Source organism: Danio aesculapii, chromosome 19, assembly GCF_903798145.1.
Source record: "Danio aesculapii chromosome 19, fDanAes4.1, whole genome shotgun sequence".
NCBI lineage: Eukaryota > Metazoa > Chordata > Actinopteri > Cypriniformes > Danionidae > Danio > Danio aesculapii.
Window position 1 is genome coordinate 11258780 of NC_079453.1, and position 13971 is coordinate 11272750.

General features: G+C 38.5%; 1 protein-coding gene across 3 annotated transcripts in view; it reads left to right on the forward strand.

Annotated features, from left to right (window-relative positions):
- kmt2ba (lysine (K)-specific methyltransferase 2Ba) overlaps positions 1-13971 on the forward strand; it is a 48679-nt gene that overhangs the window by 33992 nt on the left and 716 nt on the right. For all 3 annotated transcript variants that reach the window (XM_056480557.1, XM_056480559.1, XM_056480558.1), the window contains exons 25-37: positions 296-413; positions 497-575; positions 752-912; positions 1038-1193; positions 2876-5261; positions 7238-7342; positions 7423-7535; positions 7654-7782; positions 7875-8127; positions 8215-8322; positions 11169-11252; positions 11400-11529; positions 13028-13971. The exon at positions 13028-13971 is cut by the window's right edge and continues 716 nt beyond it. In XM_056480557.1, coding sequence (XP_056336532.1) covers positions 296-413; positions 497-575; positions 752-912; positions 1038-1193; positions 2876-5261; positions 7238-7342; positions 7423-7535; positions 7654-7782; positions 7875-8127; positions 8215-8322; positions 11169-11252; positions 11400-11529; positions 13028-13303 — 4098 coding nt within the window. In that variant the 3' untranslated portion in view covers positions 13304-13971. The remainder of the gene's footprint in view (positions 1-295; positions 414-496; positions 576-751; positions 913-1037; positions 1194-2875; positions 5262-7237; positions 7343-7422; positions 7536-7653; positions 7783-7874; positions 8128-8214; positions 8323-11168; positions 11253-11399; positions 11530-13027) is intronic.

Genomic DNA, 13971 nt, shown 5'->3' on the forward strand with positions numbered 1-13971 from the left:
CTAATTCATAGTTTATTAAGCTATTATTGTTAGTTAATGGTTTGTTAATAGTGTGAATTGTGACCTAAACTAAAGTGGTACCAAATAATATGTTATAGTAAGGTGACGGTCACACAAAATGCATTTTCCCCATCCAATGTGTTACTTTTCTAATGTTTTTCCTGTGTAATCGTACTCCTGATGGACGTGTGTGATGGTTATGCTTGCTTTTTTTGTGCAAACAAGCATTCTGTGTGAGTGGGCCTTGAAATTGTAATCGAGCGTAAGAATGTAAACAAGCTTTTTCTTTTTCTAGATTGAACAAGGCAATGGGTTTGAAGTTGTTAGAAGGGTTTATGTAGATTTTGATGGAATCAGTCTACGTAGGAAGTTTCTAACGGGCTTGGAACCAGAGTCTGTAAACGTGATGATTGGTGAGTAAATCTTTGTGTTTATCTTTTTCTTGTTGCTACATTAAGAATGAGAATGAATCATGTTTCGTTATTTATCTAAACAGGATCTCTACACGTTAAAAATCTTGGGGTGCTGACAGAACTGTCTGCAAATTCTGGGAAATTGTATCCAGTTGGCTACCAGTGAGTAATATCCTTTTTTTCCTAGTTATTGTCCAAAAAGAGTGAGAGAAGTTTAGCTGTTACCAGTGCACTAGTGTCATCTAAATATTGCACATAAACTAGTTGACTCTTTGCATGATGTGATATTCCGTAGATGTTCCATAGAAATCTGTATTCATAGTTTGATATGGTCTTAGATGTTCTAGATGGTATTGGAGCACAGTTGACCCTCGCAGACGATGCCGGTACACTTGTAAAGTGTCAGAGGTGCGACCGTCAACACGCTGTAGAACCCCTAGCTTCATGGTGGATCAGGGAGAAAATCACACAATTGTGCACAGTCCAAAAGCCCAAAATGGTTGGTACTTAAATGTTTATTTATGTGTGCTTTATTATTTAAACAGTTGAACAGTACAGCCTGTAATATTTGTAATTTGTTTTTAATTTTATCTTTTATCTACTAACGATATTTTTTAATTGCAGATGAGGATGGCACAGATAGCGAGTCTTTTTCACCTGGGCTGCCCCTTAGCACTCCCTCAAAGACCAAACAAGACTCAGGGTCCGGAGGTAAGACTCCTGGGTACCTACACAGCAGGAGACCAGCAGGAGGAATGTCCAGACCATTGCCTTCGCCCGGTAAGATTGTGTCCTCCAAAAATTAAAATTCTGTCTTTTACTCACTGTGTGTTTAATTTTAATCCCATTAGGCTACACTTGTAAATACAATTTAGGTTTATATATTTGCATCTATATGTATATGTGCGTGCTTATTTTTTTAAAACCTGAGTGATTCCAGCTCAGGTGACCAAAAAAACAGATAAAACTTTTATAAAATGATTCACATTAGTTGTTAATCTTATAAAAAGGTACAATCAATTTATGTAACGAACCGATTGGTTCATTTGTTTTAAACATAATTGGTTTTAGCTGCGCAAATAACCTAGTGATTAAGTGCATGGTTTCCCCTACATTCATTCTTTTGTGGCGAGGCGCCACACCAAAGTTTATCCCGCCACAGCTACATTACAGCTTCTTATTTGAATCATTCAGTCGTTGTTTTTTTAATATTGGGTTATAATCGCACCAAAATGTATTAAAAGGTAAGTGAGTTATAGCAGCGCAAACTTTTCTGTAATCGTAGTAGTGCTGTGCGTTATTTGTTTAACCTATTAAGGTGACATGCTGACTGACTGACTGACAGTTGCGTGATGCAGGCTAAACTTATAACTTTCAGTTAAGATGAACACAGTTTATATTATTATACTTTATTTATAGATCAAGGCCCATGGTTTTGCTTGCAATGACTTTATCTTGCTGGAGTTTATAGCCGTTTCACTTTACTTCAGGACGCATTAATGCCACTCTGTAGGTCTATTGGAGACATATATAAATAATCCTAGCAAATCTAATAAATGTCGGAGACTTACCCGTTACATTAACGCACAAAACGTTTATTAGAGAGCGCACAATAAAATCTGTTTAATTTAAGAAAAGACCTGCCATTACAGCATTACAGCAAAATTATCTTCATCAATTTGACATGACACATGTTGCAAATTCTCACAACATAAACAACTTAAGAAACGTGCGGCATTTAGTCACAACACAAACAACTTTAATAACGCAACCTTTCAGTTAATCATCAATTGGGCTAATGATTTATAAAAGACAACTGAATCGTGTAGTTAGAATATTAAAATAAACAAAAAACTCACATTTCAAACGCATCCATATCTCAGCAGGGTCCGTCATGGTTTTGGGTTTCCTTGAAACATTTTCGTTGTGTTATGTGGATATTTGCAAGTGTTGTGACCAAATGCAGTGCGTTTCTTCAGATGTTTGTGTTGTGACAAAAGGCAGCGCATTTTCTGTTATTTGTGCTGTGAGAATTTGCAACATGTGCTGTCAAACCAATGAAGATCATTTCTTAATTTGCTGGTATTTTTGTAATCGCATGTTTTTTTCCTAAATTGCAGCACGTTAAGCTTTCTCGGTCACAAAAAACCCCCTAAAAACCCTAAATATAAAAAAAAACACAATGTGCATCATGCACATTCATTTGACCTTCCATATTTAATAAATTCATTCATTTTATGATGCCCAAACTTTTAAGAATCTTTTACATTTTGCCTACTCCTGACTTTATTAAAAATATGTAGGCTTTATTGAAAATAATTTTTATTTTGATGATTGACTTATGAGTTTGGAACAACATGACAGTGACCAAACAACTGATTTTTCAATTTTGCATGAACTATCTTTTTAACTCTTCAATATTCATATTAATGTCATGTTTGTGTTTTCATTTTGCCATCCAGGAAATGCTCTTTCCACATCCCATCACATTTTGACCATCAGTGATCTTGACGAGACTAGACGTTCAACAAGAAGACTTTCCACTCGCAGTCGAAATGCCTCTCCTCCACCTGTGGTCCTTTCAGGCCCAATGGCTTTGCGATCAGGTGGCTCGATTAACCCCAGGTCACTATCATTTAGTCCCCCGGTCTCACCACTTGGTGCAACTGAGAACCACATGAGCACCACCTCACCTCGACGAAGAGGAAGGCCACCTTCTTTGTCTCCCTCTACCATCACCTCAGGACCCTCTCCACCACAAGCAGCTCTCCGAAGTCCATCTTCAGCATTACCTTCAACTGTCCACCACTCCCAACGACTTCAACAACCTTTCACAACCTCACCACATAAAACTGACAAGGTTGTTCAAGATTTCTTATCAGAGCCGGAGGAAGCTGCAGGAGCACCAGTCCTCAAGTCAGATCATGAACTGCTGTCCCCACACTTTGATCCAGACACAGATGTGGCTGTGGCCTCTGTATTGAACGCAAAGCTTGAATTTGATGAGGCTTTGCTCAATGAAAATGTTGCCCTGGATTGTGATCCTCAAGGTGTTGAGGGAGAACTGGAAGAAGAAGCCTGCAAATACAATGCTGGCGGGAAGGACCTATCATCTATTGCAGAGATGCAGATGGAAACAGATGATGAGGTTGCTGACCATTATCTGAATTTCTCTCGCACAGTTGTGGTCTGTGAGCCTGCCAAAGACACACAGACAGGTCTCACCGTCCTTCCAAACTCAGGGTCTATCTCACAGCTAGATGGAGCTGACAATGACTCAGAGAGTGATACAGGTGAAGCCAACGCAGATGACAATACTCAGGAAGTAGGTAGTAGCTTTCTTAGTCAGGATGCTGAGCCATTAAACATCACTGTTCAAAACAAGGAAACAACCCTTGGTGACGGGCAGCTAGTTTGCACAGAGATAACAAATCCACACACAGCAGAGTCTGTTGACGAGAATGCTCAACCAGAGACTCAAAACATTGAGCAGGTCTGTGAAGAACAAGAAGTAAGTTCTTTAGAAGATAACGCAAATTTGCTTGTTGATGCTGGCTCTGATTCATCCAACCAACAAGAAATGTCCTTTACTGATGGACTAAATGCAACAAACCCCATCCTTTACAAAGGCAGCGATCTTATTGCAACCCAAGAGGAAGTCTTGGCCAAAAGCGAATCCACTGAGGGTTCACAAGAGGTGTTCTTGGACCACACCAGTGGGAATTTTGTATGCACTGTTGACGGCAGAGTTGTGGACTCCTTAAAAAACACTGTAGGTCCCGACGGATCAAGGGATTCTGCACCAATAAACAAGGAAAATTTTGTTTTAAATAGAGCTTTGTCACCTGTTGAGAAACCAGCAACAGCTGTTACATCGAGTGCCACTAGAACATTTCATGTTGTCGCACCATCTATGCCTGCAAAAAGACGCTTTGTTACCATTCAACCTGGCTCCCAACCTAAAACCTTTCAGATGGCCATGCCTGTTGCTACTTCTATTCCAATATCTGTGCCAATCAACGTTGTCTCAACTTCTCCCACTTTTTCAGTTGCACCACATGGTACTCAGTTTACTCCCTCACCTGTTGTAATAAATGGTTTTGGAGCTATACCAAAGGAAGCTCTGAAGGGTCGTAGAATTGCCATACGCATTGCCACCCCAAAACAGTCTCTGCCCCATTGTGTGCCTGGTACACCTCCTACACCCCAGGTTCTTCTGGTCAACCGTGCAGGACAGATTCTGGTGAAAAACCCACAGAATAATACATACCAAATACCTAGTGCAAATTCCCCCTCGTATACCCAAATAAGCCAGATTGCAAGAATAATACACAGCAGTAACGTCCTCCAGCGGCCTGTTCCTAAAGTCACAGTAATGCCAGTGCCGCAGCTTCAGGCTTGTCTTAGTAAATCGTCACCAGCGCGTATCATATCTTACAGTAGCAACAACGGAGCAGCACCACCAACCCAGGTGCTGATCAGGAGGATTCCTCAAAGTTTTCCTGGTAGCCAATTGCACGGTGTTAGTCCACCGCTAGAAAAGGCTGCCTCAATATCTGAAGGTGGACAGAAAGAACTGGCCCAGGTCATAATTGACAAAGCAATGGCAAGTCACCGTGAAGTGGCAAATGCCACCACTGCGAGCCCTTCTCTTCTCGGTAAACGCCTCTCTCCTGAACTAAAGAAATCATCAACTCCTCTTCGTACTCAACCCAACATCTTGTCCAACTCTCGGTCCCAAGTCAGAATCAAGAGAGCATCCTCGGTAACTGAACGAATCGGTGTGAAAAGATGCAAGACAGACTTCTTGGATCAGATGGATCCTAGTTCCCAGGATGACCACAGCAGGTATGGCCAAACATTTTATAAAACTATTCATAATTGTCCAATCTAGTAGTTTAATCCTGGCTCCTGGAGGGCCAAGGTCCTACAGGGTTTAGTTCTAATCTTATTCCAACATGCATTGCTGTGGTTTTCAAATAAGTTTGCAGAGCTTGATTAGCTTGATAAGGTGTATTTAATTAATGAAGCTTAAAGGCTGGTTTATACTTCTGCATTGAGTGATCTGCGTGACCCATGACGCCTGTCTTGCGCGTTGCCGTACATTTAAACTTCTGCGCACTGTTTCTGTTCCTCTGCAATAACACTTCTGAAGCGCTTGCTGGCAGTAGGTTTTTATGTTCCTCTGTGTCGAGTTTCTTTACGGGTGTTTTGTTTTTTCTGAACACTACCTTAGTGTACAAATAGCTAAAACTCGCTTATTCAGAGGCAGAAACTGGCGGATGTGTAACAACTTTAATCATAAGGTAAATGCAAAACAAAAGTTTCCATCAGGAGCTCCTTCACAGGACTCGAAACTTGTAAACACTCGCCCACACTCGTCAGTGCTACCAAGCTGAAAAATCACAGAGTTTGCGCTACGTCGTTGCGACGTGTAGTTATATTTTGCGTTGGCGTCAGACATGGCGAGGGCTATGCGACCCCGCGAAGGCTGTGCCAGAGCATACGCATGTGCTTGACGTAGAAGCATAAATCAGCCTAAACTCTAAAGACTTGTCTATTAGACTTGTCTAATCGTTGACCTAGGTCACAGGTGTCAAATCCAGCTCCTAGAGGGCTGCAGCTCTGCACAGTTTAGTTCCAACCCTGTTTCAACACACTTACCTGTAGGTTTCAAACAAAACTGAAGGACTTAATTAGTTTGATCAGGTGTATTTAATTAGGGTTTGAACTAAACTGTGCAGAGCTGTGGCCCTCCAGGAACTGGATTTGACACCTGTGACCTAGATTATTTTAAGGACAGTGCTTGTGGGGCTCTAGAATGCCAACAGTGCATCACATGTGATGGTATTGTTTTGTGCAATAAAAGTCCACCCCTCTGACGTTTTAAAGGGCACATAGTGTTCTGTGGTGTGGCAGAAATATGAAGTGTCCCGAATCGTGGCTGGGCGCCGCGGACAGCCGCCGACTTGAAGCGCCGTTGTGTGTACCCTGATAGAAACCTATGTTTAGAATTCTGAAATGCATGGCGCTGAGCGTCGCGTCACGCAGAGCGGCGCTTCTGGTGTGCGACCTGCAGACAAGTTCGTTATTTTATTTCCAATGGAGAGACGCGCACATGAGGCAACTCGCTTGCACTTTCCAGCTGCACCTAGTTAAGATCACAGGGAGCTTCTGTGACCGCGAGAAATGCAAACGGCTGAAGTTTAAGGTAGACGAAATGAAAAGTACACGTTTGCAAACCTACCTAAAGATACAAACAATAATTCCGATTAGAGCGATAATGTGAAGAATATTGATCTTGTGTTGAGCCCAATGAGCCTTAAATCTAAAAATAGAGCAAGGGTGTTCCTTTAGTGATATCGCTTTGACTCACACGCTGAAAACGGCGGACATGAAACAACATACTGAGTATATGCTGATGCGCGCCTGTCAATCAATATTGGTGGGCGGGGGGACCGCACTCTTGCGTCATGTTGCGGTCGATCTGAAAACTGCTCAAATTGGTCCACAGTTTTTATGTTGTTAAATTGAAAAAAAAAAAGGACTAGGTGTGTTTATATCACCCCAATGTGACGCTCTATACACTATACCTACACACATGTCTGTCCAAACATCTTGAAAAGTAGATTTTTCACCATAGGTGCCCTTTAAAAATCTTCAGTTCTTCAACAAATACGGATCCTAAAATCCTTTGAACCCTGCATTTAACCAAACACTAATTGATTAAGACAACTGAAAATGTTCTCTAAACTCAATGCTTTTGTTAAATTCATTCTTATATTATTATGTAATAATAGTAATGCTGTTTTGCTAATGTTTAGATCAAACAGGGTTAGAATAAAGGCCCCAAGTGTAAAGGAGGTGCTCGACTTTAATGGATCTTTCGACCCAAAGAACAATGAATCCAAGGTTGCTGAGCATGAGAGGTCAGTGATGACAATTAAAATAATAAAGTCCTATTTTTCCTCAGACAATCACAATCTGTTTTTATTTGTATTTTTTTTAGAATTACTCCAAAGGAACCAGTTGCGACCCATGCAAATGACTCACAAGACGGTGGTAAATCTCAAATTTTGAGCTCCAAACTTGGTGATTCCTCTGACTGGGCTCCTTATGCAGGTGAACATGAGATTTTGTGTTAACTTTACATTTACATTTGTTGAAGTTCCTCTTGCTAATGTGAAAAAAAACGTTACTCTTTGACTTCAAAAGCGTATTGCATGTGTAATTGTTTTAGGTTGGAGTTCAGATGAGGAATCTCCATCTCCTGGCAAGCAGGAGAAGTGTGCCAGTTTGTATCAGCCACACCTGATTTTTCAAATTACCAGTGAGGATGGTTTTAGCGTAGAAGCCGACAGCATGGATGGTCAGTTTCAAGCATTCTTGTAATGCCACCAGCTTTTGGTTTTCATATCAAGTTTTGGCACATTATATGTTTCTCATTCTGTGGTTGTTCAGTGGCGTGGAAAGCGGTAATGGATGGTGTCCAGGAAGCACGGATAGGCTGTCGGATGGAGCAGTTGCCCTTCAACAGTGTTAATGGTGCCAGGGTCTTGGGTGTTCTCCATGATGCAGTGCTCTTTCTGCTGGAGCAGCTGCAGGGTGCGCCTCTCTGCCAGAAACACAGCTTCCGCTTCCACCAGCATGAAATTCCTGAAGAGGAGCTGCCGGTCAACCCCAATGGCTGTGCCCGCGCAGAGGTCTATGTGCGGTAGGTACCAGTAAAATCAACCTGATCTCATGTGTGCTGTAGTCACAGTCTTTTGTTCACTTCCATAGTCTTTCTTTTACTCTACAGGAAATCTACCTTCGACATGTTCAATTTCTTGGCATCGCAACATCGTCAGCTTCCTGAATCCAGGCCGTGTGATGATGATGAGGATGACATTATGCTCAAGTCCAGCAGGTTAGACAGTCTGCAAGATAATATGTGATTTAATATATGTTTGTATATAATGTTCATGTACAACTTCCTTGACAACTGCATAATATATATCTACACCCAATCTGGCCCTTTCTCAACTACAGATCGCTTTTAATGTACTTCAACATAATTTATCTGAGTTAAAACTAGTTTTAAACGCTGATAAAAGAAAACTTATGCTATTTTCTAATTTAAAACAAACTAAGCAAAAGCTAGGTTCTATTACTACTACTCATGGTACAGAGATTGAATTGGTGTCCCAGTACAAAAATCTTGGAATTTTAATTGATGATACACTTTCTTTTAGTTCTCACATTCAGCAGTTGGTGAAAAAATTTAAGGTGATTTTAGGCGTCTATTTTAGAATTAAGAACTGCCTTTCTTTTGATGCTAAAAAGAAGCTGGTTGATGCAACATTTATGTCTATATTGGACTACGGTGATGTTATCTATATGCATGCTTTGTCTTAAAGTCTGCATGCATTGGATACTGTTTACCATGGTGCACTAAGATTTGTAACTAATTTTAAAACCCTTACTCATTGTGTGCTAGGGTAGGTTGGTCTGCTTTGTCCATTCGTAGGCTCAAGCATTGGCATGTCCTTGTTTACAAATCTAAACTGGGTTTACTCCCATAATATCTACAGGATTACATTTGTAAAGAGCCTGTTCTTAACTATGGCCTTCGGTCAAAAGATATTTATTTACTGTCTGTTCCGAAAGTGCGAACTGAGATGGGGGAAAAAAGGCTTTTTAATATACAGCACCTATTGCCTGGAATAATCCACAAACACAGTTGCAGTTTAAAAGTGTTGATTTCACTAAATACTTTTAAAAAGACTTTAAATGATTTAGAAGTTGAAGCACAGGCTTGTAGATGTTTTTAATAGTTTGTCAGTGTCATTTATGTTAATTGTTTTTGTTTGTTAGACCCATGTGACATGTGTGCTGCCTAATCTTGGCCAGGACGCTCTTGTAAAAAAACTTTTTAATCTCAATGTGTCTTTCTTGGTAAAATAAAGGTTATAATAATAATAATAATAATATGGTTGATTATTATTAGCCCTCCTGTGAATTTTTCTTTTCAAATATTTCCCAAATGATGTTTAACAGAGCAAGGAATTTTTCACAGTATTTCCTATAATATTTTTTTATTTAGAAAGTCTTATTTGCTTCATTTTTGGAATAAAAGTTTTTTAAACCATATTAAAGTCAATATTATTACCCCCATAAGTCTATAGAACAAGTTTTTATCATACAATGACTTGCCTAATTACCCCAACTTGCCTATTTAACCTAGTTAAGCTTTTAAATATCACTTAAATATTAAATACTTTCATCTAGAGGTGTGAACCTACACTGTTCTCACGGTTCGGTTTGGTTACGATTATCATGCCATCGCTTTGGTTCAATTTGATATCTTGGTGTATCATGGTGCATTGACAATGCTTTTTACACACAGTTTTATATTTTACTTCACTGCACAAGAAAAATGTATAAAGATATTTATATATTATTTGTAATGCAATTTTGCCATTTAAAACAGTCAGAATTGTGCCTTTAAATCTCAAATACATGCACAAGACAACATGAGCATTTATTACAAATAAACTAATGTAAATATCCCGCTTGCTTTCTGAGCCCTGTCGAGCGAGTTAAGCACATAAGATTGGTCATGCGCTCAGACAGGGCTGTGTTTGGCTCTAATGGTCTGGCGCTCATCACCGATGAGTGACACTGATAAACGGCAGCGGCGATCACAGCTGATCCATGAGAGATTAGGAGAAAAAACTGACTCTGCAGACACGCGCTCGTGTCTGGATCCAAAAGTATCACTGTAACAGCCTAGAGGAGAGAAAAAGTCACGCCAGCAGGTCAAAGAGTCAAAAGTGAGAGAGAGAGAAATGGAATTTACTTTCATTTTATCAATCACAGTGAAATAGGGGCTTCTGCTGTAACTTCAGTGTCAGTGAAAGATTTTCTTATGCAGTGAATTGTGCACAGCTTCTGCGTTTTTAAGTATTTGAAGTGTTTTAATTACTCGTGCTCGCCTCCCTCACCATAGTAAACTACCGCAACATAACTAACACATATGAGATAAATGACATCAGTATGTAATAACCGGTTATGATCTATTACTGAACCGATAACGAATTGTTCGCCTCTGCATTGCGGTGCACCGAAGAAACAATAAATTTTGACACCTCTACTGTCATCATGACAAACGATAAAATGAATCAGTTATTAGAAATTAGTCATTAAAACTATTATGTTTTGAAACATTGAAAAAAAAACTTTTTTTCAGTTAAAGAGAAGTTGGGGAAAAAACTAGATAGCTAATAATTCTGACTTTAACTGTATATACAAAATTATTAGTCCTCTTGTGAAATTTCAATTCTTTTATTTTATATCCCAAGTGACGTTTAATATAGCAAGGAAATTTTACCTTCTGGCTGGAATAAAAGCAGATTTTATATATTCCTTTAATCATTTCCAATCAAAGTCCCCCCTTAAGAATTCAGTGACTTGACTAATTAACCAAATTATCCTTTTTGAGCCTTTAAATCGCACTGAATTAATACTGTTATCTTACAAAATAACTGGTAAAATATTATGCAAATTGATATTGCTCAACTTTTTAAAATGTTTTAATATTGTGCATCTTAATGTGGTGCCTTTTAAATAAAATTTAGATGAAATGGTTAAGAATCTAATATCAACCCTATGTGTTTTACAATATGAAGGTCTGTGTTGTTATCAGAGTATTTTAAAATTGAAGCATCGCTAGTGTTTTTGTGTTTTGTAACTTTTATTTCAACATCCCTTCAGACGAGCTACAAGTACAGAGTTGCCAGTAGCTATGAGGTTCAGGCACTTGGAGAAAACCTCAAAAGAAGCTGTAGGAGTTTACAGGTAATCTCGTCCTCTTAGAATCATGGTAATGCTGCACAAATACTAGCTTTGTAAATCTAAATCCACTGCCGTGCAATAAAAAGGAATAGTAAACTTAATTTAAGAACAGGAATCAGTGCAATCATGTTTGTCTTGTCTTGACGATAGATCGGCTATTCATGGTCGGGGTCTTTTCTGCAAGAGAAACATCGAGGCAGGAGAGATGGTGATCGAATATGCTGGCAATGTCATCCGCGCAGTTCTCACTGACAAAAGGGAGAAATACTATGACAGCAAGGTAAATATAATTTAAACTACTAACTATAAATAAACTATTTTTAAAAAATCATTATTATTTACTCACCCTTGTTCCAAATCAGTTTCAGTTTTGAAGAATGTTTGAAACCTGTACCCATAGACTTCTGTACTACATGTCTTTCCTTTTATTTGGCCGTCAATGGTTACAGGTTTCCAACATAGTTTTTTTTTTTTTATTGATTATTTTAGATTTTAAACTACATACAACGAAGCTCGATCCTCCCAACAAAAAAGTCAAATAAAACAGTAATACTGCAATAATAGGTACAAAATCAGGATTGAAACATATTTGCTACTCATATTTAACCAAAATTGTACAGTTTTCTTACTGGCTCCATTTAATTTAGGCTGTGGTGTATTCCAATCTATTAATGTCCAGTAGATGGAACCTCTATGAAAGATCAGCGGGGTCTTAAAATGTCTTAAATCTCAAAAACAGTAGCCTTAAAGTCTTAAATTTACTCAAATATTGTGTTGTAGGTCTTACATTTTTTTTTAAACGGCTCTTAACAACGCTTTTTTGTTCATGTATTGCTACCCAATCTGGCCATTAACACCCATACAATCCATCTCAATAAAATGTTTTATTTAAAATGTAATGTAATTTTTAACTCTATTTACCATAATTGTTTAATTATTTTCCTCATAATAATATTTGTTTAAAAGTTTCTCATGCATTTACTGCTGAGGACGCTGACCTGGCAGACTGCTGTGCATACTTTGTTTACTATAGTTTTTCAAACTTTTAGAACATTTGTCCATATTCTTTTAAGAAAGTTTATGTTGAAAAAAAGATGTATGGATACAAGTAGAGCTTGCTTGTTTTGACACAATATTTAAAATAGTTTGCAAAGTAATATAAAAAAATGTATTTGTTATTATCAAATTATTATTATTATATTATTAAATGTATTAAATTATTTTTAAAAAATTTATGGGGCAAATATATATATATTCCATCTGGGCCATTTGAAAAACTCCTTAGCATTCAGCCCTGTATTAGTCTAAAATTTGATTCATAATGGTCTTAAAGTCCAAAATTTATTTTAGTGAAACCTGCAGAAATCCTGATCCAGCCATCATTTTCAGGATAACATTCTTCAAAATACATGCATTTCTTTGTGTTCAACAGAACAAAAAAACTGGCTTGGTACAATGGTGATAATTACATTTTTGGGTAAACCATCCCTTTAAGGTCACAATATATGCACAATACAATACTTTACACAATATACTACACAATATGTACTTATTATTGTTTATTAGGGGTAAGAAAGAAGTTCGAAATAACAAATAGCGCTATATTGTTTTGAACATTTAAACATATTCCACATAATAAACCTACAGCTAAAATGACATGGATATGTGTGCATAAGGTCTGCGATATTGCCTTCATGTAGTTTTTTCAGGCTCATTTTAAAATCATTGACGTTTCTTTTCTAACGCTTCTACCATCTGTCTCCTTCCTCTTCTCAAAGGGCATCGGCTGCTACATGTTTCGCATTGATGATTTTGACGTGGTGGACGCCACCATGCACGGAAACGCGGCACGCTTCATCAATCACTCCTGTGACCCTAACTGTTACTCTCGAGTCATCAATGTTGAGGGCCAGAAGCACATTGTTATTTTCGCCCTACGGAAGATTTACCGCGGTGAAGAGCTCACCTACGATTACAAGTTCCCCATCGAAGATGCAGACAACAAATTGCACTGTAACTGCGGGACCCGGCGCTGTCGACGCTTCCTCAACTAAGGTTTATTTGGGATATTTTGGTATGAGTGGCTATTTTGGAAGGAAGACACTCAATATACAGGTGCTTAAAGGTGTAGAGATGAATGTATTCTGAAGGAAACCGCATATTGAAAACGATCGGCCAGATGTGTAGCGATTATTTTAGGCCACTAGCATGAGCTCTATTTATCATCCCAAATACCCATTAACGCTGCTGAAATTGTGACTATAAATGAATACCCTTTACTACTTTAGTTCTCCTGCTTTGTCCCAGCATGCCTTTGATAATCTTGCCACAGATGATGGCTGGTAATGCAGTAGATCAATTCTGGAAGGATCCTTTACAGAGGTTTTCATAGTGGAAGATGCCCTGATGTTTGAAAGGGTGTGATTATTTTTGCTACTGAATCTGAGGAGTTCTTATGACGACTCTTCATCAACAGCACCTTAATAATAATCTTAGCTTGTTTTCCCAGAAATGTAAGCAGTGTACATATTCCCAAGATCCTTTTAGGCAAACCATGAGCGATCGTACGTAGTTGCAGCTTGTTCTCAGAACAATTACATTCATGTATTTCGCAGTGTTTTTATGTGGGCGCAAATGAACGGATCCCTTACAAGAAAAGCAAATTAAATTCCTGTGACTGCCACTTTAATTGAATATAGAGTAGTTTTACTCGGAATTCATG